General features: G+C 37.5%; 1 protein-coding gene across 5 annotated transcripts in view; it reads right to left on the bottom strand.

Annotated features, from left to right (window-relative positions):
* The window catches only part of ARHGEF33 (Rho guanine nucleotide exchange factor 33), a 114,999-nt gene that overhangs the window by 78,383 nt on the left and 11,994 nt on the right, over positions 1 to 24,622 (bottom strand). For all 5 annotated transcript variants that reach the window (XM_043918193.1, XM_043918189.1, XM_043918191.1 and 2 more), the window contains exons 3-6: positions 11,748 to 11,855; positions 10,015 to 10,064; positions 1,322 to 1,486; positions 886 to 1,007 (exon numbers count right to left, since the gene is read on the bottom strand). In XM_043918193.1, the coding sequence (XP_043774128.1) occupies positions 886 to 1,007; positions 1,322 to 1,486; positions 10,015 to 10,064; positions 11,748 to 11,772 (362 nt within the window). In that variant the 5' untranslated portion in view covers positions 11,773 to 11,855. The remainder of the gene's footprint in view (positions 1 to 885; positions 1,008 to 1,321; positions 1,487 to 10,014; positions 10,065 to 11,747; positions 11,856 to 24,622) is intronic.

Genomic DNA, 24,622 nt, shown 5'->3' on the forward strand with positions numbered 1-24,622 from the left:
ATAATTTACATTCTCTTCACAAAGCAACACAAGGGTAGCAGGAAGGAGCAGGTACTCGACTGAAAACACTGAACCATTCTCCAGGGTCACACAAATATTAGTTATATTTTAAATTTGATCATATCAAAACATGTAACAATGAAGATTATGTCTCCTTAGTGGTGCAGCTTTACTTAATTCAGGCTGGTTGGGATATTGTTTAACATAAATTTATTTTCAATGGTCAAAGTAAAATAATAATAGTATTAGAGAAATTTCAGAAATCTAATAAAATCACTGGTGACCCCACTATCTTAGCACAAAAATCATAATTTAAATATATCTTTCTAGTTGTTATTTTCCTGGTGGCTCAGTTGGTAAAGAGTCTGCCTGCAATGTGGGAGACCCAGATTCAATCCCTGGGTCGGGAAAATCCCCTGGAGAAGGAAATAGCAACCCACTCCAGTATTCTTGTCTGGAGAATGCTATGGACAGAGGGGCCTGGTGGGCTACAGTCCATGGGGTCACAAAGAGTCAGACATGACTGAATGACTAACACTTTCACTTTCTAGTTGTTATTTTACATTTTTACAGTTAAATTCTGCATGCCACTTCATATCATTTTTATTTAACTTCCAGTTATATTAAGTGTTTTTTCTGCTACTGTTCTTATTTCCCCCACCAGGAATTGAAACTTTGCACCCTGCATTGTAAACATGGAGTCTTTACTGGACTGCCAGAGAAGTCCCACCATTCATTTTTGTGCTGCATAATCTCTATCACATGCTGATTCATGGAGCCCAGTGGCCAGCTGTCCGCCAATAGAAGGAAAGGTATTCCTGGTGCCTGTCTATGAGCCATTGCTTATACATTTGCCTTTGGTCAGTTTTTTGGTCAGACACTCACTTGGCTTTAACTTTTCGAGATTCTCTTCGCTTCTCCTGTTGAAGCTGTTCAATTTTCTGTTGCATTTCTTCTTGTTTGGAAGTGATGGCCTGGATCATTGACATGGCATTGCTCAGCTCTTCCTAAAAAATAAGAATTGATATATATTTAATCTGGTATATGGAGTTAAAGTATATAACATAATATTTAGTACACATAAAACTTTTCATACATATTAAATGAATGAATGAGAGATGAAAACTTCTATTGTAGCTTCTAATTTTAACATAGAGATCCAACCAAGTAAAACATGATATTTTTTCATGAAAGTTAGTGAATGGGCCAGAGGAAAATTCTTGTATTTGGTTGCTAGGCAAAAAGGCAAGTTTGTTTTTTTTTTTTTACTTCTGTTAAGATAACCAGAAATCTTTAGGAAGGAAATAGAAGAAGGACCTACCTTAAAATAGTTCAATGAATTCTTCATCTCAGTAACTTTCTCTTCCATGGAACATCTGCAGCTCTTAACCTTCTCTTCCAAAGCATATTCTCCATGTTGAATTCTTGACAGTTCTTGCATTGCTTCTGTGAAGCCAGTTTTGAGTTCAGAGGCTAGAGCCTGCAACTAAATAATACACAAAGAGTTAATTCAATTTGCTATAAATTATTATGAATGGAATCTCTGATCCCTTGGATGTTTCTTTTGTTTGCAAAACCAGGCTCTTGAACATGTACAGAACTCATTTACTAGAAGACTATTGTGTACACAACTTAAGGCAACCTTGGTCCCACATGTCTAGGGAAAAGTGGGTCTTCTTTATATCACTCACCATGAAGCTTGATAGTGATAAAAAAGCAACCAATTTATTGTTTGCAAGTGTTCCTGCAACTTACTATTTATTTGAACACCTTTGATTAAAAAGAGATTTATTTTAAAAGCAACCTATGCATGTGAAAGACAGTGTTGATCAGTAACTCTTTGAATTCCATGCAAGAAAGGATGTTGAAGAAATTCAGTTATTTTTCCTTAAAAAAATGAAATGATAAAAAGAGTAATAATTAAGCATATTTGAATATTTCTTTGAAAGGGAAGAAGTTTTCTTAATATTCTTGGATGATATCATGAAAAAGGAGATTATTGTGTTTCCAGGGGCAGGAAAACCTACAGTGGTAGAAACTCAGCACTTTGATAGTAATGAGAACCATCTTCAGCCGTCAAGCCTGGTCTTGTAGGAATGCACACTTGGATTTTTATTGTCAACTTCCAACCATGAAAAGGGTGTCAATTTTGGAGTCAGGTAGGGTATAAATCCTAGCAAGTCTGCTACAAGTACTAAAACGTCAAGCAAGTTGGTTAGCCTCTTTGTAGCAATTTTCTCATCTATAATATAGCTAGGATAATATTTCACAGGACTGTCTTGAGAATTAAATGAATAAATGTAGGTAAGGTACCTACCACAGTATATGCTTGGTATGTAAAAAGTGTTCAGGAAATTTTAATTCTTTTCCCCCTTGAAGTGGTAAATCAGAAAGCTAAGCACAAACAGAAATGTGGAGAAAATGGAGCACTTCTAAATTTCAGTTTTATTTATTGAGTCATTGAAAAAAGCATTTTCAACAAACAAAAGGTTAAGATAATAACAATAAGGTAATAATAACATTACTTACATGATTTTTATGATCTTACATTCTGCTAGGTATAGAAATGCTTACTCCAGATTGCTTTTTGAAACAAAACTTTTTAGGAGCCTTAAACACCCTTTCCAAATGGTTCCAACTTGTGTGACATCTCAAAGTATAAAATGAATTACTCTTCTGCACCATATTTTCAAAATATAGGGCTTGTGGGTCTCTGTGCTTCACAGAGGGCTTGGAGGAGGGGAAAGTAAGAGGAATCAAGGAGATCATTCTGAGGAAAAAAAGCATGACATCTCAGGTGTTTGGAGCTGAAAGATTGGGAAACAACATGAGCAATCTGTATTTCATTCCAGTCATTTTTAATTTTGATATGTCTGTGATGGGTTTTAGCACATGTCCTAATTCAGTTGTCATGTTAGGTTAAATCACCAGATCAACTACATTTGATCTGGTAATTTTCATTATACAAATTCATCTTCTGTGAGCAAAATGAAGTCGATGGCCATGTGATATCAAAGCAAAATGTAGGCATGTTTTAAAATTGAAGGAAGGAAATCTAACATTCACTCATGATTCCTGCTTGGAAAAAAAAAGGGAACCACTTTCCAACAGAAATAGGTTTCATTTGCACTACTCCCCTAGGTGGATGTGTGGCGTTTTGCCCAGAAGGCAAAAGGAAGCAGCAGGATTCTCTTCACCCGTAGAACCCCAGTTCTCAAATATTAAGAGCTATCAATACCTTTCACTAACAGCCAGGTTATATAGGGACTTTGGGAATTCTGAAACCGTTTTGAGCTAGGAAGCACCCATTTTCTTTCCATATGCTACTTTGAGCTCCTTCGATACCTGCCACTGAAGTAACACTACTGCTTTATAAACAGGTTCATGACCACTGATCAGGCAGGGGATGCCATACATAGTGAGTACAATCACACACCTGAGACTACAGGTCACTTTTAAGTTGCTTGGGAGATTTTGAAAACCTTTAGCTACTGCAGACTGGTTTTCTGGTACCAACTGGCCATTCCTTTGTAAGTAAAAAAAAAAAATACTCTGAAGACGTGGACTTATTTGCTCTGCTCTGTCTCCCGCTTTCTTAATTGACAGCCCACAGCCCACCCCCAGGATTAGAAATGGGTGTCTACCTTGTTCTCCAGCGAGTTGAACACGTTCCTCATCTCGTTGATTTTTTCGTGAAGCTGCTCTAGAGAGGTTATGATCCCTCCATCCTGCCGCTGGAGGCGGGCTCCCACTGGAGGCAGGTTCAGGGAACTCTTGTACTTGGAAGCCTACGGTACCACAGAGGGCTTCTTAGGCTCAAAGAAATAGGGGAGGGGAGTCCGAATTCTTCCTATTTCCTGCTCTTAATTTTTGTTTCTCAATTTCCTCTACTTTCTTGGCTCTTAACTCTTCTCAAGATGAATTTTAGTCAATGTCTTCCAAATTTTTTTTTTTCACTAAAGATCCCTTAAACTAAATTTTCATAAATTAAGCAAGTTGTTCCAACTTGTCTTTTACACAAACTTCTCCTTCCCTTCTGTCTCATTATTAAGGTCAGAAAAGCAGGGAATGGGCTGTGCTTTGAGAACTCTGCAAAGTTTTAAAGATCAAGATTTGAGAAATCTCCACAAGGTATGCCAAATTCCTGTGACACCTGACTAAAAGTTCTACAGAAGCAGAAGCTCAAGTATTTTGAAGTAGCCCATAATGACTAGAATGCCAGGGTAATTGCTTTGGCTTCCCCCTAAATCAGGGTTGCTAGAGAAGAAATGGGGTCTTTCTGCCAGCTGCCACTCCCTAATTTTTAGCCTCTGTTAATCCAATGCAATGGATTAACCCATTGCAATTAATTTAATGCAGTGATTTAAAACACAAAGTGAGTCATTTGAACAGTCAAGAGTAAATTTCCCAAATCTACTCCTCTACACTTCCTGCAGAAGTTGATCCTTAAAGTTATTCTTACCAGGCAACACTGAGGCTGATAGGAAGCCTGGTGTGGTGGAAATTTATCTTATCTATCCCTGGATGCAACACAGGTCTAGCAGAGGTAGCTTCTCTGAAGTTAGAAGAACATGCCTCAATGGTAAAAAGAGACTGAGGCTTAAACAGGGCTTATAAATCCTAGAAAACATTCAATGGAAATTTTGATGATGAAACCTATTACTGTAGGACTGGTTCCCATAGTTTCACAGTTAGAGTTTCTTTGGGCATATAACCCATTTTCTTAAATTATTAATATTTTTATTAACAGAGAAAAAGAAAAAAAGAGAGTCACCCCAAATCTCATTACTTTAATATAACCATTAAAATTTTGGTATATTTCCTTCTATTTTGTGCTATGAATATAAATGCAAGTATTAATAGCATTGGCTTTGGCTTCCTAGGTGGCATGGTGGTAAAGAATTCACCTGCCAATGCAGGAGATGTAAGAGAAATGGGTTTGATCCCTGGGTCAGGAAGATCCCTTGGAGTAGGAAATGGCAACCCACTCCAGTATTCTTACCTGAAAAATGCCAGAGGAGTCTGGCGGGCTATGGTCCATCATGTCTCAAAGAGTCAGGCACGACTAAGCACACATGCATGCATATTTATAGTGTTGAAATCACATAAAAGATATATTTTGATTCTGCCCTCCTTTTTCTTTCCTTTTGCATAACATTCTTATAAGTCCTTTCCCTCAGCCTTCAAATGTTTGTCTAAGTGTACATTTTAATGGCTATATAATGTTCCATCCTACAAGTGTGCCAGAGTTTACTTACTCATTCACCCTGGCTGTAAATTTGTTATTTATAAGTTTTCAATATAAGATAATGCATTGAAATACAATGCTTTTTACTTAAAGCTTTGTATATATTTCAGTTATTTCCTTTGGATAATTCTTGAATATGAAATTACTGAGTCAAAGGATGTTAGGTAATATTGACCCAAAGGAAAATATACCATATTGGAACATATTCAATTAACTAATAATTATACAAAATATATTTGACCAGAGGGCTTGAAAAGTTATAATAATGTGGTTGTATATATTCTTGGAAACATACTGTATGACATGCAATGTCCTAAATTAGTGTATTTGGAAAATCATGTCTTAGACAAGACATATGAAACATAAGTAATATAAATGGTAGAAGTTAAAGTGTCCACATTCCTAAGGCTACACATGAGCCAAAAACATGGCTGGAGTTCAAGTCATTAGTGTGAGGGTTGCACTAGAACTAAATTGTGCTGTTACCACATCTGATGCCTTAATTGGGGGACCCTCAACCCTTACTTCTCATGTTACTGAAATCAGAATTTTAAAATATATATTCCAAATGAAGTAATCACTTGGCTGAATCAACACAGCGGACTCTGGAAAAGAGACTGGGGTGGACTTTGAGGGGGTTATGGACAATGGACAAAGAGGAGAGGGATAGATTTGGATGCAAATAAAAGGGAGTGTACTAAGCTAAGGAGCGGTCAGGGTGTCTGCTGATTCACCTGGTCCACAGTAATTCTACCTGGAGTGAGCTGGGAGATGATCGTGCTCATTCTACTGTTGACTTCTGTGACCTGATTTAGGTCACAGCACCATATTCTTACCAAGGTTACGTTCATCCAAAGAACTGGAAGCCAATTAGGGGTACGAACATTTTAACACTTTTACTGCATTTAAATTAAATTAGTCAAAAAATAATACTCCTTGTTTTAATCATTGTTTCTTTGAGCTTCAACCTTTCCTTCTATTTATTAGTCATCTGCAATTTTGTTTTGGTAAATTGTTTGTGTTCCTCACCCATATTCTATCAGGGTTTCAGAATTTTCCTATTTATTGATTCTATGAATTATTTATATATCATGAAAGCTCTGTAATATTTTTGTAGGAAATTTTCCAGTTTTTGTTATTTGTCTCTGAATTTGTTGAAAATATTTTTACATTGGGAAAATTTTTAATTGGGATGTGATATACTCACTAACCTTTCCCTTTGTGATTTTTTTCCAGGGCTCTTTTTTTCTTAAAAAGATATTTTCTAGCGCTTTTTTTCTTAAAAAGACATCCAGAGACAAAATAAATATTCACTAATTCTAAACTTCTATGGTTTTTTAAAATATTTAATGCTTTAATTCAGTTTTGAGTTTATTTTGATTAGAGTATGAAGCAAAGATCTCTTCTTTTTTTGCAAAGAACCAGACAGTTTTCCAAACACCATTTAGCACCAAACTAAAAGGACTACATCAGACCCCTTGGCTTAAAGCAATATATACATCTCACGATATCCATTCATTCATTCAACTAATATTTATTGAATATGTATTATATTCCAGGCACTATACTTTGTTCTGAGAATATAACAAAGAGCAAAATGTACTAATCCCTGCCCTTGGAGCTTACATTCTAGAGAAGGAGACAGACAATTGAAAAATAATAAACAAGTTAATATTTACTATAATGTCAGGTAGGGATTGGGAGGTCTGTTGAGAAAATAAGGAGATAGAAAATGTCTGAAATGTCACATTTTCCTTCACCTTTCATATCTTGCTCTCCCTTTTAAGTACAGATTGTACCTATTATAATTAATCTCTCCCTGTATCCCTCCTTCCTTGTCCTCTTCTTGATTTCTCCTCCATCTTTTGGTTAAATGTTGCTTGGAGTAAACAGACTGGGGTTTAGGAGACATTCTTTTAAAACAAGGACGGGGTTATAATCACAGCATCACAAAGGTCACATGGAGCAAGTTCACTTCCACTGCTTCGTTTGTTCCTCCGTGAACAGATGTACTTGGATGTATACAATAAGAGAATGAGGCCATCCCCGCTGCAGCTATATTTAGCCAACATTCAGGGAGTGACCTACATAAAATCTGTAATAGACTTTAAATCATACCTGAGTTTAAAGAGATAGTCACACTCATTCAAATGCCATACACAGGTCAGGCATTAACAGAGGGGAGGTGGGCAGGGAGGTCTTGGACAGACAAGTGAAGCGTCAGATGAGCATTGAAGGAAGATTCACTTCCTGTTTCCAGACCATTGTTCAGGCTAGTCCCTCTGCCTAAAATTACCCTTCCTCACACCCACTTACCAAATGATTAACTCGTTTTTACATGCCCGATCAAATCCTTCAGTTAAAATTAATTCATCCCTTTTTCATATTCCACAGAATTTTATCAATACCTCTGTTGAAATTCTTCCAAACAGCCTACCTTGTATTTATTGTATGTTTTTCAGGACACTTAAAAATCAGTAAGAACAACTGCTTCATCCCCCATTCAAGTCCCAAGCAGTAGACTTTGCACATAGTAACTGCTCAATAAATATGCATTAAGTTGAAATGAGGCTATTTTCTTCAGCCTCTCTGTTTGTTGGTCTGGTTCTAAGAGCAACATGATTACAATGTTTTCATCATCTTGTGCTGGTTTGCCCTAATTGGGTCCTCAGCAGTGATCTCTTACATGATATTTTTGGGAACTAACTAGTTGTTATTTTCATTTTACTGTTACTCAAAGTAAACAAATTTAAATTACATTTCCCCAAACTACCTGCTCCTCTGGATTCCTATATCTCTATTTGGGAGAACACTCTTTTTCATAGTTGCTGTTTCATCACTCAGTCATGTCCGACTCTTTTGCGACTCCATGGACAATAGCCCACCAGGCTCCTCTGGCGGTGGGATTTCCCTCGCAAGAATACTGGAGTGGGTTGCTGTTTCTTTCTCCAGGGGATCTTCCCGACCCGGAGATAGAACCTGCGCCTTCTGCATTGGCAGGCCGATTCTTCACCACTGAGTCACCATGGATGCCCCCTTTTCCTACTTGTTGTTGTTCAGTCGCTAAGTCATGTCTGATTCTTTGCAACCCCATGGACTGCAGCACACCAGGCTTCTCTGTCCTTCACCATTTCCTGGAGTTTGCTCAAACTCATGACCATTGAGTCATGATGCCATCCCCCTTCTCCTCCAGCCCTCAATCTTTCCCAGCATCAGAATCTTTTCCAATGAGTCAGCTGTTCGTAGCAGGTGGCCAAAGTATTACAGCTTCAGCATCAGTCCTTCAGTGAATATTCAGGGTTGATTTCCTTTATGTCTCCTTGCTGTCCAAGGGGCTCTCAAGAGTCTTCTCCAGCACCACAATTTGAAAGCATTGATTCTTTGGTGCTCAACCTTCTTTATGATCTAACTATCACATCTGTACATGACTACAGGAAAAATCATAACTTTGACTATACAGACCTTTGTTGGCAAAGCCAAGTCTCTGATTTTTAATATGCTAAGTTTGTCATAGCTTCTCTTCCAAAGAGCAAGCATCTTTTAATTTCAAGTTTGCAGTCACCATCCTCAGTGATTTTGAAGCCAAGAAAATAAAATGTCTCTGTTTCCACTTTTCCCCCATCTATTTGCATGAAATGGTGGGATCAGATGCCATAATCTTAGTTTTTTGAATGTTGTGTTTTAAACCAGCTTTTTCATTCTCCTCTTTCACACTCACCAAGAGGTTCTTTAGTTCCTCTTTGCTTTCTACCTTTAGAGTGGTATCATCTACATATCTGAGGTTGTTGATATTTCTCCTGGCAATCTTGATTCCATCTGTGAGTCATCCAGACTAGCATTTTGCATGATGTACTCAACATATAAGTTAAATAAGCAGGGTGACAATAAACAGCCTTGATGTACTCCTTCCCAATTTTGAACCAGTCCATTGTTCCATGTCTGATTATAAATGTTGCTTCTTGCCCTGCATACAGATTTCTCAGGAGACCGGTAAGGTGGTCTGGTATACCAGGGCTTAAAACCTTAAGAGCTAACTTTGAAATCACCCTTTCTCCCAACCCCCACCTAACCCTGTCAGTTCTTTCTTCCTTCTCAAGTATTCCAAATAACAATGCCTTAAGTCTAGAGAGTAGCATGGGTTTCCCTAGCCCAAGCTCTTTTCACGTTACATATTATGTCAGAATGAACTCTATGATTTTTAAGGACAGAAATTTACTTTAAATCACAGTTGGTAGATAGAAGCCAAAGAAATACTGTGTAGAGAGCCAAAGTGACTGTCATTGCAAACATATTACATAAAAGTTGGCAGAACATTTATCTCCTCATAAATCAAATTATTCCCATTGTTAAAAGAGCTTAACTTTTTTTCTGTTATCATATATGAACATCTGCAGTGTTAACCCCCTTTTATTCTCAATTCTCCCCACTAAAATAAGAGACTGAAAAAACCAGATCTTGCTCTCTCCTTCTGATGGAAATGTTATTACACAGGGTAATGACCAGAATGATGGTGGCAAAAAGAAAAGCATCATTGATGTGGGAGTGGTGCTGCTATATTTTATAAACTGTGTAAGCTGTCCTTCAGTGATCAGTTTTCACCAGAGTACAATGTGAATGGTACTCTTAACCCTGCTCATCTCACAGTCTTAAGTGAACAAACACAATGATACATGTAGAAGCTCTTGTGAGTGCTAAAAACAATGTGTACATAAAGAACAGTCATCATTGTGATACATAAAAGAGTTTAAAACAATCTGTGTTTTTACCTGGTAAATCTGTGCAGAAGGATTATTCATTGGCTTATGTTCATTATCTCCTGTAGGGAAAAGAGCTCAGTTTAATCAACACAATTCATTCTGTCCCTATTCTCTTCACATGCAGGGAATGAGGGGACTTAGAGGATATTAAATCTGTACTTGCATGATAAGAAGCCAATGATTCAACAGAGACAGAAGATAAATTGGCATAGGTTATTTTATATTACATTCTAATGATCAAACCATATCTACCTGATATATCTCTTATAGTAGAAAATGATGTGCTACCAAGGTGGGGAAGTTTCTCAATCAAACTGAATGATAAACGATCATTCATTAGCCAGAAGGGAATGCCCATGAAGGGTCTCTTTCAGACTTCCCAGGTGGTCCAGTGGTTAAGACTCTGTGCTTCCATTGCAGGGGACACAAGTTCGCTCCCTGGTCAAGGAACTAAGATCCCACAAGCCGCATGGCAGGGCCAAAAAAAAAGGGTCTGTCTTATTCTTGGGACTGAGTGAAGTTTATCTGAGGGGCTAGTTCCAGTCAGGAAGTCTTTTATCCAGTCGTCACTCTATTGTTCTCAGGAGGCCTGTGTAAAATATCCCTTACTTCTTCTGCTTCTGATCCTTGCTAAACTTCAGAGCTCCGCCCTCTGTCCTGCCTAGATCAGCTAAAGGAATTTTGCTGTCCTCTTGGGCAAGAGGGCTGATGGAAGGAAATTGCAATACAAAGGGTCTTGGAAGGATGCAGGCAGAAAGAAAACAGTATTGTCAACACTAGAGACAGGTCAAACACAAAGAAAGTAGTAGGTTATGAAAACCATTTGCACTAGGGAGGAAAAAGATTAGCCTAGAATGTACCTGTCAGAACCTCAGCCCCGAGAACGAGGTAAATTGCATAAAATGTACACCTCACATGCAGCCCTTTGCTTATCCATTTTAGCCACATCTCCTTTGTATCACATTGTATGAATCAAGCAGTTTATAGATAAAATCCCCAGCTGCAAATATTTGGATGTATAGATGTGTACATTGTTCTCCTAGGACATTCAGGTACAGGAAATCCTTCCTTAGAGGAATCAGCCTCAGTATGTTAAGTTTATAAATAATATATAACTTCAGCTCAGATCTTATACACACCAAAGGCAGTCTCTATAAAATCCAGATGGTTTGAGATTACCAATCCCCCTTACAAACTTGAGTGGATTTACTTAACCTATTTCATGCTATGTCCCAACAGCCTGGTATAATGGCAAGAACCAGAACCTAGGGACAGAGACCAGGGTCCCAGACCAGACTCTGACATTTTGTAGCTATAGCCTCACTTCTCTATGACTGTTTCTTTACCTATCAATTGAAGATGATAACAGACCCTACTTTTATATGGTTGATTCTGTGTGGTAAAGTTTAAAAGAGGAAGCCCTCATGTTTCTAGGTCAGCCTAGAAGGCGTTGGATGTCTGTTAGTTCAATATATATCTTGACCCTTTTCAGGAGGTCATTCTGAGGCAGTCCTAAAATTATTGCTAAGAAAAGTAAGAAACTACTCAAATTATAGATATACATGTAGCATTTCCTGTTTCCCCAGTACTGTGTCTGTGCTCTTCCTGGTCATTCTGTTATGATAGTGAAATAAGAATAGTCAAGTTAACATATTATTATGTTATGAGATAAGGGCAAGACCAGCTTACAACCTATATTTCTTAAATCCTGAGCCTTAAGCAAGACATAGGAAAAATCTTACCTTGCTTGGTTTTGGTCTTTTCCATGGTGCCTGTTGCTTCTCTCCTCCAGCTTATTCAACATTGCATCTTCATCATCCCTGGATCAGGCCATCCCCTCGTCCCCAGACCTGTCAGTTGAAATCAAGAGTAAGGGAACAGGTGAAGTGACTGGACTTAAGTTTATGTGCTAACTTTAAAAAATTGAAACGAACACAGAAGCAACAGGTGTTATGTGCAGGTTCAGAAGAGTGAAAATATTAAGTTGAGCACACATTTAGCTTAAAACTCAAAGGTAAATATTTTGTCAACAAGTATGAATTTCATTAGTTAAAATTATGGTAGTTTTTAATATACTGAATTCTGTTGGGGATCAAACCAATTAACTTAAACCTATTAATTTTATTAGCAGGGTATAGTTTGGGGAAATTAACTTGAGCAAGCATGAAGGCTAATATATCTGTTTCTATTTCATTAAATAGTAAGTTCCTTGATGGCTTTGTCCCCACTTTCACCATCTGTAGACTTCTTTACACCAGGAGATGCTAGTCAAATGTGGTCTGGCTGTTGTGATCTTTGGACATGAAACTGCCAGTTCAGAATGCAATCTAACAAGTAAAAATAGTATTGTGGACACCGGCCCTCTTTTTATCCCATCTAGAATTTTAACCCTTTTCAATGATTGGGGAATTCCCCAACCTTATGCAGCTTGATCAGAGGCCTCCCCTTATGTGGAGGCTGAAAATGCCAGGTTCTCCTAGCCTCCCTTGCAGCTAAGGCATGATGGACATGTGGTAACATTTTGATACACCCACCTCAATTGGTGCTGGCAGTTGCAGAAGGATTTCCTAAGGCAGATATACTTGATATACTTTCTACTTTCTTGGAAATAGAAATGATTTTTAAGACAAGCAGCAGCAGCATCAACAAGGGTGGTAGTGGTGACCATGATCTGGTATAGACAGTTTAGGGAACTCCAGCTGCTGCTTTCCTCACCAGAACAGCTGTACTACATGATTTGGGGCATTGCTGCTGGATGCATAATCCCAAACTTGGTTCTCCAGTCTCCCAGAGATTTTATGAGCTGTCAATATCCTTTTAACAAAGTCCTTTGCTGAGTAAATCAGCCAATTATTTCCTATTGCTTTACAATTAAGAAACTTAATTGAAATAATAAAAATATATCAACACTATCCAAGATTGAGAAAGCATAAGTTACAACTTTGTTCACTGCTCTAGAAAAGACACATCTAATTACTGGTGATAAAATGCAGATCAATGTTTACCTAGGGCAGGAGGTGGGAGTTTAACTGGGAAGAAGCACAGGGAACTTTTTAGGTTGATAAAAATATTCTATTGCTTAATTATGGTAGTGGTTATCCAGATGCATAAATTTGTCAAAACTCATCAAAATACACTCATGTGTATTTTGACTGAGTGCCTTTTATCCTATATAATTTACACCTCAAAGTAGAAATTAGTGTTTCATGCATATATTAAGGTCTGTGAAGCAGAATGATAAATTGACAGAGTCTGGAAGGCACAAATGGATGAAAAAGCATTGGTCAATAGCTGCAAATTATAAATGAGGAATCTAAAGAAAGGCCCGAAGTGAAGGCCATATGCTCTTTGGAATCTTGTACATTTTTCATGTGAGCATGGAAATTATATCAAGATAAGGCATCTTCCCTAGCTATCTGAATCTCTTTCATAGCTGATATAAACATCACTAAGAGGAAAAGTTTCTGCTCCTTAGCAAATAATCATTTGATATTTAATGAATTCCATAATGAATATAATTAAATCACAGAAAGTTAGAGCCAAAAGACACTGAGAAAATTACTTGATTCAACTTCTTCATTTATTGGAGAAGCAACCAAGGCGTGGAGAGGGGAAGATAAGTCATCTGCTTAAAACCACACAGCTTTGAAAATAATTGTTAGATGTGATTTCTGTTACTATTTGGGGGAAAAAGTATTAAAATATGTGAAGCCATATTTTAATGGGATTTTTTATGGATAATTAATTCCAGAGGATTTGTTGATCTAATCTGCAGCTAATTAAAAACAAACCCCCAAACTGCCATCTGTCATAGGTAAAATGTAAATTTATGCATTTTCAGAGGTAAGACATCATCAAGTTCACAAGTGTACAAATAGTTACTGATTTCAAGAAGATAAGGTGTGTGGTTACTAGAAAATACATTAGAAATTTTATTTATTTAATTATGAAAGCAACCAAACCACATTATAAAAATTTTAGAAAATACCGAGGGAAAAAAAACAGCTATGATGCCTCTACTTACTGATCACTTGATTTTATTGCTAGTCTATCACTTTTCTCTTGTATATTTTACCTGATTGTTAATGGAGCCTATAATTTTATATCTACTTTTTTACCTATATTAAGTATTTTTCTTTCTTTTACAAATTGGACCTTTATTATTCAAGTTGTTTTTATTGTGGTTATTTGGATTGAGGTACAAGTGTCCCTCCTTAGACCCAGTCAGTGTTAACAATCTGCTGAAATTCTTCATTCCTTTCTCTATCCTCATAGAGCCACAATCAAATGTATATACAGAATATACAGATAAGGTGGGGGTTGTCATTGTAGGTTCATACTCTTCCTCTCTGCATCATCCCTCTCACTTCATATATCATGGCAATCTTTCCAAGTTAATTGGTATAAATCTAGCAAATCACTGTTAATGACTGAGTAACATCCATGGTGGGAATAATCTGTTTTAATTGTTCTTTTATCGATGGGCATTCCCTTTATTTCCATTATTTTGTCACTGTAAACAATGCTACAACAAACATCTCGGCATACAGAGCCGTATATATTGGTGCTTTTATATACTTAGGGGTTTAATAAGTAAGACTCATTTATTCTTAAGTAGTGTATAGTTTTTATTGCTACTGCAAATGGCATTTTTCAATTTCCAATTCTCTCTAGCTGGTGTTTCTCTCTCTTTTTTAAATATTTATTTTGTTCTCAGCCATCTTACTAAATTCCTTTATTAATTATAGAAGATTTTAAAATAAATATTTCTAGATGATTTTAATTCTTGTTTTCAAGTTTTACACTGGTTATTTCACAGTTGAATGATATCGTATTTGCTAGAACCTCTAGAATAATGTTTGCTAATAACAGTGACAGTGGATATTATTATCCATCTTCTTATTTTAATGTAAATGACTTTAAAGTCATTTATAATCATATTTTCTACCTTTGGTAAATAATGTATATCATATTTAAGTAACTTTAGCCTTGTTTTACCAAAATTTCTTAAAAGGAATGGCTACTGTATTTTATCCATCTTTTAGCAGCTATTGATAGACTTGCCTTTTTCTCCTTTGTCATAATAAATTATACTGATTCTCTGATGTTGAATCATCCTCACATTCCTGGAATATTTGCTTGGTCATAGGAGATAGTTTTATTGGCACTCTGCTGGATCCTATTAGTTAATATTTAGATTTTTTGCATCTATATTCATGAGTGATTTTGATCTGTGGAAGATTAATTGCTTTTTTTATTTTTTATTCTATGGCAGAGGGATATTCACATTATCCTAGCTTCTTAAAATGAATTAGAGAGGTTTTTTATCTTGTCCTATGATCTAGAAATGTTTCAATTAAATTGGAATTATCTGTTCATCGAAAGACAGTATATCATAGCTATGAAAACATTTGGTCTTAATGCCTTTTAAAAAAAGTAGACACATCCTTAAACCCAATTCAATTTCTTAAAAGGTAATTGGTCTACTCAACTTTTAAGCTTAATTTTATCATTTGTATTTTCTTAGGACATCATGTGTTTCCTTAAGTTTATTAACAAATCTATTGATAGAGGATAAGTATCTACATTTTGTGAACAGCTGCTATGGTTGTAGCACCGTCTTCATGTTTTCTTTATATTGTCACATCTAATTGAATCCTCACACTGATCCTGTTCAGTGTGGATCATTATCTCCATTTTACAGATGAGCATATTGAGGCTTGGGAAAATGAGGTAATGATGTACCAGGAATCACAGATAAGATATGGCAGAGAGAGCCAGAACTGGAATAGGTCTCTGTGACTTTAGAACTGGTGGATTCAATTCCTAGATTTCTCCAAATAGTTTTGCAGTCATTATATTTAATTACTGAAAAATAGTCGTTTGAGGAATTATGTCATTGTTGTCTTTTCCTTTCTAAATTATTGAATATTAGGATCATTTTCTATTTGTCATTATAGTTAATGAAAAATTATAGCTAATATAAAAAAGAATATAGATTTTTTTCCCCTCTTATTTAAGGCATTTTTAGGCTAGGTTTACAGAAGAAAATTGCTAATTTGAAGAGTATGATCATATTAGTGAGTAACATATTTTGAAAGATACATCTTAAAAGGGAAAATAACAGTATTATGTGGAAAAGTAGACTTTTTCTGGGAAGAGCTATACATTATGAAATTCCTTTGAGATCTTGTACTCTTCTTCATTGTGGGCATCCCTCACTCTCTGAGCCCAGTAATTTTTTACTTTGTCCTTCATAATCCTTGAATCACTGCCTGAGCTAGGCTGTGCTTAGTCGTGTCCGACTCTGCGACCTCATGGACTGTAGCCTGCCAGGCTCCTCTGTCTATGGGGATTCTCCAGGCAAGAATATCAGAGTGGGTTGCCATGCCCTCCTCTAGGGGATCTTCCCTACTCAGGGATCGACCCAGGTCTCCCTCATTGCAGGGAGATTCTTCACTGTCTGAGCCACCAGGCAAACCCAAGAATACTGGAGTGGGTCCTCCAGGCAAGAATACTGGAGTGGGTCGCCATGCCCTTCTCCAGAGGAACTTCCCAACCCAGGAATCAAAGTGGTCTCCTGCATTGCAGGCAAATTCTTTACCAACTGAGCTATCAGTTCAGTTCAGTTCAGTCACTCAGTCGTGTCCAACTCTTTGTGACCCGGTGAATCGCAGCACGCCAGGCCTCCCTGTCCATCACCAACTCCCGGAGTTTACTTCAAACTCATGTCCATTGAGTCAGTGATGCCATCCAGCCATCTCATCCTCTGTCGTCCCCTTCTCCTCCTGCCCCCAATCCCTCCCAGCCTCAGGGTCTTTTCCAATGAGTCAGCTCTTTGCATGAGGTGGCTGAAGTATTGGAGTTTCAACTGAGCTATCAGAGAAGCCCAAAGAGTGATGCTAGCCTCTAATAACATCCATCTGGGCCTTGCCAGACCCTTGAGAAAATACTGATAAGTTTTTAGAAAAAGCCTGTTTGTCTCTAAACCATGTCTGATCATTACATAGAACAATGTTTTTAGTCTCTACTTTGAAGCCCTTGGGTCTTTTGAGCCTGCCTTGGGAGCAAAGAGAAAGCCACTAAGCTGGTGGAGTCCTGGGCCCCCCCTTCCCATCCCTTGAAGTAGAGTCTCTCTGTTCTCATCTAATTTACATACTATAACTTTGGGGGAAGAAATTTCTTTTAAAATGGGTTTCTGCTGCTTTAAAAACAGGTTCTAAAATGATCACAATAGAGATATAGGAACGTTGAAACATTCATCTAAAAAGTTATAGCCAGATTTTTATGAAATTAACTCAAGTAATAAGATTAATAGCATTAATAAAGTTAATAGAAGCAGAAAGAATACCGGAAAATCTCCTGACCCTCCCCCAGACTGACCTAGAATGTATACCCCACACACCAATGCAGGTGTAAGACCACAAAAACCTAGGATTGTCTATTACTTTCCAATTACCGCTGTGACAGAAAAGGAAAGTTTTGCACTTTGGGGAATTGAAATTAATTGAAAGTAGACTTGAGTTAATTTCCATTCCAGTGTCCTTTATTGAATGGGTCTTTAGTGCACATTTCTAATTTAGTAGAATGAGAACTCTTTATGTTGTGGGGAGGTTGATGAGGAAATATTTTCCCCTGAAACTAAAGTAATTCATCAGGACAAATCTTGCTAATGTTTTCAAAGAGGAAAGTCTATATGAACTTCGTGATATAGAAAAGTACTTTAAAAAAAATTTTGAAAGGGGTTGTTTGTTTTTTCTATACAGCCTAAAAGCAACATATGTTTCATGAAATGACATATTTCATGACCTTTTTCGTACCTGCATCATAGTCTCCAAGATGCTCTCACCTACGTTATCTCAGCAGATGATTGTAGCCATGCTGTGCAGTGGGCAGCACACTTTACCATGCATTTTATACAGAAGGAAACTGTAGCTCTGAACGATTAGGGAAGTAGTTCGAAGTAGGACCCTTATTTTTTGTATTACTTTCTATCTTTAAATAAACTGCTCATGTGACAGGATTCCAAACCACTATTGTATCAAAAATCACTTTTACTGTCATTAAAAGTATATCAGTTCTGGGGAGCTGGTCTCTAGCCGCATGGAAGCAACCTAGATGCCCATCAGCAGACAAATGGATAAGGAAGTTGTGGTACATATACACCATGGAATATTACTCAGCCATTAAAAAGAATTCATTTGAATCAGTTCTAATGAAATGGATGAAACTGGAGCCCATTATACAGAGTGAAGTAAGCCAGAAAGATAAAGACCAATACAGTATACTAACGCATATATATGGAATTTAAAAAGATGGTAATGATAACCCTATATGCAAAACAGAAAAAGAGACACAGATGTACAGAACAGACTTTTAGACTCTGTGGGAGAAGGCGAGGGTGGGACGTTCTGAGAGAACAGCATTGAAACAAGCATACTATCAAGGGTGAAACAGATCACCGGCCCAGGTTGGATGCATGAGACAAGTGCTCGGGGCTGGTGCACTGGGAAGACCCAGAGGGATGGGATAGGGAGGGAAGCGGGAGGGGGGATCGGGATGGGGAACACATGTAAATCCATGGCTGATTCATGTCAATGTATGGCAAAAACCACTACAATATTGTAAAGTAATTAGCCTCCAACTAATAAAAACAAATGGAAAAAAAAAAGTATATCAGTTCTTACATGTGGTGTGATATCTATTTGAAAAAAAAGACTGAATAAATTGTAAAATGAGAAAAGTTTTGATAAGTTTAATAAGAGATAGGGAGATTGAGAGAAAGAGAAAGAATACAAAGTAGAACAAAAAAATAGGATGTAACCACTGATTCAGAGGCTATGAAATATAATTAATAAAATTCTATGTGCATTTTATTACTAATAACTTTTAAAGCGAAATGAAATGGATAATTTTTAAGGAAAACATAGACCATTGAAATTTGCTTTATAAAATCAATTACAGCAGCTATTTATAGAAGATATTGAAAGGGGGAGGTTGAATATCAACCTCCAAATAAGAAATCACCCAGGATAATATAACAGGAAATGTCTATAAATAACAATGATTGTGTCATTTAATCCATACCCCAAAATAAGATATGTACAAGTCACTAAATCCATTCTATGAGGTTCTGATACCAAATCTACTCTAGGATAGCCTATATATACACATATTCTAAATAAAATATTAGAAGACAAAAATACAACAGTATGATTAGTGGTTTTAGGTTATAAAAATATCTTGATGCTTAGAAATCTATTGATGTAATTCATTAACCAATATAATGCAAAAAAAATCCAACAAAAAAAACCAAAGAGCACAGTGTTACCCTAAGAAGCAAAATAAAGAGATAAGACAAATTTCACAATGCATAAGTATATACGCACGGGTTTAAAATGAGGATACTTTAGTGATAATGTAACTTTTTATACCCACTTCCCACAAATATATATAACCAAATCATCCTTGAATACACTGCAATTTATGCAAAAGCAATAAATTAAAGTAACAGGGATCTGTCAGCAGACAACTCAAACAATAAGTAGTCTTATTTTGAAAAAGTTCTTGGTCCTCAAGTCAGCTTCTTACTTGACCTTTTCTCAGATATAGGTGTTGCTAGAAACCGGATGACCCCTGCCACTGAAGAAGGTCACAAGGCCATTGTCACATCCTTGGTTAACTGCCTGAATGCTAGTTCCCTCCCCAGACCATAAGCAGAGAGTGTATTTTATTCATTTTTGCATCGCCAGCTCCTTGCCCCATTCTGAGCTTGTGCTCCCAAATATTTTGTGGAAGTGAGTTGAATTCTCATCTAATAGACTACAAGAGAAACATACTGTTTACCACATGGGCTTCACATAAGCAAAAATAATCAGTGATCAATATGGAAAAGTTTAGCCTGGAGGTGATTTTTGTTAGAAAAAAATTCCAATTTTATTTTATTGAACCAAGTTTCACTGCATCCACCATTGGGCTTGAGGAACCAAGAGAGAGTAGATAGAATTTCCTAACAAATGGCCCTGTACCAAAACTAATTATAACTCTTATAATTATAACTAATTATACCCCATGGTTGCCAGCAACCTCAGAGTGCTCAGAACCAGTGAGAAGAGGGACAAAGCGCAGAGAGTGGGCAGTCCTGTAGCTCATAAAGCAGACAGAGGTTCTTTTTCTCTGAGTGTGGAAACCAGAGGTCCTCCCACCTCCACTCCACAGACACATTAATTTGTTTTTGTTCTATCTACCAATATCAGTCAAGATAATTTACTTGAGTTGCTATTTGTCAACTCAGTCAGAAAAAGAAATATTATCAGCATGTCATTACAAAAATATCCAATGGCTAGAGATAATTATTTTAAGAATGCTTCATTTAAGAGATCAAAACTTATCAAAAGCTTGTAATACTTCCAGAAGCTCTTCTGACTCATTGATTTGCAAAAATAAAAAGGTGTTAGAATCTGATTTTGCAAGCCTGGATGCTTCAGGGGCTATGGGTCTGCCGTGGAAGATGTTTTCTTTTCCACACAGATGTTTTCTTTTCTTCCATCTCTTTTCTTATCCTGGTTTGACTCACTTTAATTTCAACCTTTTAAACAGGTTCTCTCCCTGGATTCATCTGAGTGGAAGTTAAGAGCCTCCCAGAGACACTGCAAGAGGCAGAGGGCACGGTGTTACCTGAATACCAGGTAAATACTTCCTTCAAAAGAAAATTGATTGTTGCTATATTTTCACTAGGTCAGTCCTGATTGGAAGAGAGGCAAGACAGTGAAGGGCAGGAGAGGCCCCTGGGAGAATTGTGCAGTGAAGGGGCGCTGAGCTCCAGCGAGCGCTCCGTCCAGCCCTAGGGATGGCCCTAAATTACAGAGGGTAAATCCTTAACTAGTCCTCAGAAGTATTCTTCCTTCCGAAGCAGAGGCAGTGGCAGGACTCACTAGACCTGAATCACAAGCGGAGTTAGCAGTGCTTTGTAAAATAGAGCATCAGTTACCACAACAACCTATTTTAGGTGAGAGTGGAAACCAGGTTACTGCTGCTATTCCTAGGAGAATTCTTTTTCATAGTTCAGATGAAATGACATCTAATTTGGATCTGCCTTTGGCGTTTTCTGAAGTGCTAAAAATGAGACTAGAGTAAAATCCGATCTTCAGAAAGACTAACCTCTCACCACCTCCCAGGGAACCCCAGGGCTTGGAAATCATAGACAATCCTGCACATCTATGACCTCAGTAGAAGGGTCGCCCATAGCCCGTGCACCGTTGACAGGGGACACCCGTCAGAGGGCAGAGCGTGACTCATACTCTTTATAAGCCTGACTTGGCTAAGTTCCTCAACTGTCATCTACCCTGCCTAGGGCAAGGATCATCCAGTAATCTGTTCTTATTAGAGTCCAACAGCAGAGTAACCTAGATATAATTGATAACAAATGGAATGCCATCATTAGTTCGATAGTTTCTTTTTAAATTTTTGAAATGAATTTCTATTTCATACATGTCCTCCTCAGAGCTAAGGCATACTGAACCCAATCAATGGATAATTTCTTACCACATCTGGTAAGTTTGGCACAAGGATAAAAGCCCTGGGGAATTCCCTGGTTAGGACTCTGTGCTTTTACTGCTGAGGGCACAGGTTCAATCCTTGGTCAGGGAGCTAAGATCCTGCAAACCACTCAATGGTGCGACTGAAAAAAAGAAGAAAAGAAAAAAGGCCTAAAAACATTCCATAAAGGGACCAGAATACATGAGGCACACTGGGGCTGGTGTTGCGAGATGCTGTATTTTGATTCCTAAACTTCATACTGCGCTATTTAAGTTTCCTTTTTGGAAAAAGTTAGGACAGGAATAAGTAAATAAAATATATAAATGCTCCTGCCTCCCAACTGAATTACATACTTCTCATATCCCAGGTAGTTGGATAGCAATCCAGTTCTTCAGAACCTTTAAAAATAAGTATGGAAAGATACTAAACAACCTCATTAGAATCTATCTAGGGCTCCTTAAATGTACGATGGGAAATCATTCCCTGTGTAGATTATGTAGATTCATCTTGTTCTGATGTCATTTGAAAATGATTCCCTTAACTGAAGGTGAGTTGATCTAACAGGGCACATGCGTGTTCTCCCCTTGCCCCATCACTTCCTGCCTTCACTGCTATGTATTTAGCACTCTTCTTAAGGCATCCATTTTGCTTTTTTTAAAATTTGGTTGCACTGCACAGCCTGTGGGTTCTTAGTTCCCCAACCAGGGACTGAACCTGCGCCCCACCCTACAACCCCTGCCCCACCTTGGAAGTGCAAGTCTTAACCACTGGACCACCAGGGAGGTCCCCGTTTTGCTTTTTGATGATATAATCTGTGAACATCTTCATCAGGCTTCCTACCATAGAACTATGTAAAAATGTTCCCTAAAGAGTCGGGAAGGTACACCCATTGACCAGCAGTGTCGGGGGAAGGAAGGAACACTGGACTGAGATCTGATCCTGACTTCTCATTCACTGCGCGGCCACGAAAAAGCCAGGAACCCTCTCCAGGCTTCCATGTCCTCACCTCTATCATTTAGAGGCTCTCAGAGTCCTTGCAGCTCTAAAATGCAAGGCTAAAATCTAGCAGGGCATCTCCAAATGTTACTCAGCAACGTGATGATATGGCAACCAGGGGCCTTCCTTCCCAGCACCCAGTCCAGAGCCTTTCATAACTGTCCTTTTGTTCAATTTAAAAATCAAAAACCAAAAGATGCTTCGTACCTAAACTAAAGTGATGCTAAACAGTTCACAATCTCCTAATTTCTAGTTCTTCCACTGCACAGTTTTAGCTGTCTTTTCAGTATTCAGGTCTGTATTTCAAGAGAAGGAAACAAAACTGTCTTTCTGATCTTTTTTTCTGCTAAATGAATATCCTTTTTATATATCTTGAACTTCTTTTCAATGAAAATTTCCACTTGGCTGTTCCCAGGTTACCTCAAATTCAAGCCGGTTAAATCACACTGGTCATCTTCAGCCTATCCAGGTACCCACTTCAGATTTCATTTCCCAGGCTCTGTCACAATTGCCACTATTGACCCAGACTTAAGCCCTTGGAATGATTTTCCTCTCATCCTATGATCCACTGTAGTGAAATCTTTGAGTCTTCCTTTATATGGTTTCTTACATTTTCTCCTTTCTTTCTATGTCACTTCTTTGATTCAACCTGACTGCTTTGTTCTCAAACATCTATAGTAACATCCTCATTAGTTTATCAACACTCTATACTTGTACTAGATTATTTTTCTTTAAATATCACTTTGATCATCTCTTGCCCTTGTTCATGCTCTTGAACAGCTCTCTCCTTGTTAAAATAGACAGTGAACCTCAAGGTCTTCCAGTGTCCCAGACCTTCCTCTCCAACATTTTTTCTGATATGTAGGAGGTATTCCAGCCTCCTAACTCTTACTCATCACTTGTATTCCTATCTTGTCTCTTCTCTTCCCTATAGCCTGGTATGCCCTCCTCATCCTACTCCAATTGTCAAATCCTTACTCATTCCCCAAAGTCTAACTCAGGCCCAATACCTGTCTGGGCTTTCACCTTCAGTCCAATAGGAAATTATCCCTTTCTTGGAAAATCTGTAGAACTCAACTGGAACCAAAACCATGATTTTCTGCTGAATGTAACTTATGTATATAATCTCATAAACAAACTTCTTGAGTAAAGAGGCTAGTTTTTCCATCTTTTTGTGTTCTTGGTGCCTGTTTTATATTCTTACATAGAATATCAGCTCAATAAAACTTTGTTGAGACTAAGATGATAAACCTGCTAAACATTGTCAATAGTAAGTATTTAGCACACAATTCTCCTGTAATTAATTAGGTGTTATTAATAATTACTTATTAAGTGTTCTCTTACCTAACAATCTGGTAATCATAGTCATGGACATAAAGATTAAGGGAGAAAGAATTTGGTCACAGGAAACCCAGGCTGAGAGAGTGGAACAAGGAGATTTAATGTTCTATCTTAGTCTTAATGGGCGTTTTCAGTGTGATGGAGTTAAAACAAGATGATCTGTAATGGCTTAGCCTTTGTTACATATATTAGATTCAAATGTTTGGGATTTAGAGACCAAGTTAATCCTTTTCTTCCTCTACTCATTTTGAGATGTACCTTAGAAACCTCACTTCCTGGGGTTTGTCTACCTCTTTCCTCTTAAAACTCAAGGACCTGCTGTTGGTCTATAATGTCTACCACTCATCTTCTTGGGGATCTATGCTCCAGGTCTCCAAAACAAATATGAGATGGGCAGTGACGGAGCTAGTAGGTAGAAAATGAATCCAGAAAAAAACAAAACAAAACAAAACTACACCCATCGCTTTGAAAGCAGTATTTCTAGACTACTCCTTAAATCTTTAACTCCTCACACATCTTTAAGCTTAGGTTCTTCCTCTAAGCCTGTGGTTTATGAAGCTGAGGAAAGAAATACTCTAAATCTAGATGCAAAGTTTACATGCAAATCAAATTCCTGCTTCTTAAAAATCTTGTAAATTCAGTTTTAACACCCTTTTGAACTTACTGCTAATACCATAACCCTCATTGGCAAAAATTACATATATAAGTAGATGCAGTACTTTTGAAAAGCCATTAAAATGTT

Source organism: Cervus elaphus, chromosome 11 (assembly GCF_910594005.1).
Source record: "Cervus elaphus chromosome 11, mCerEla1.1, whole genome shotgun sequence".
Taxonomy (NCBI): Eukaryota; Metazoa; Chordata; class Mammalia; order Artiodactyla; family Cervidae; genus Cervus; species Cervus elaphus.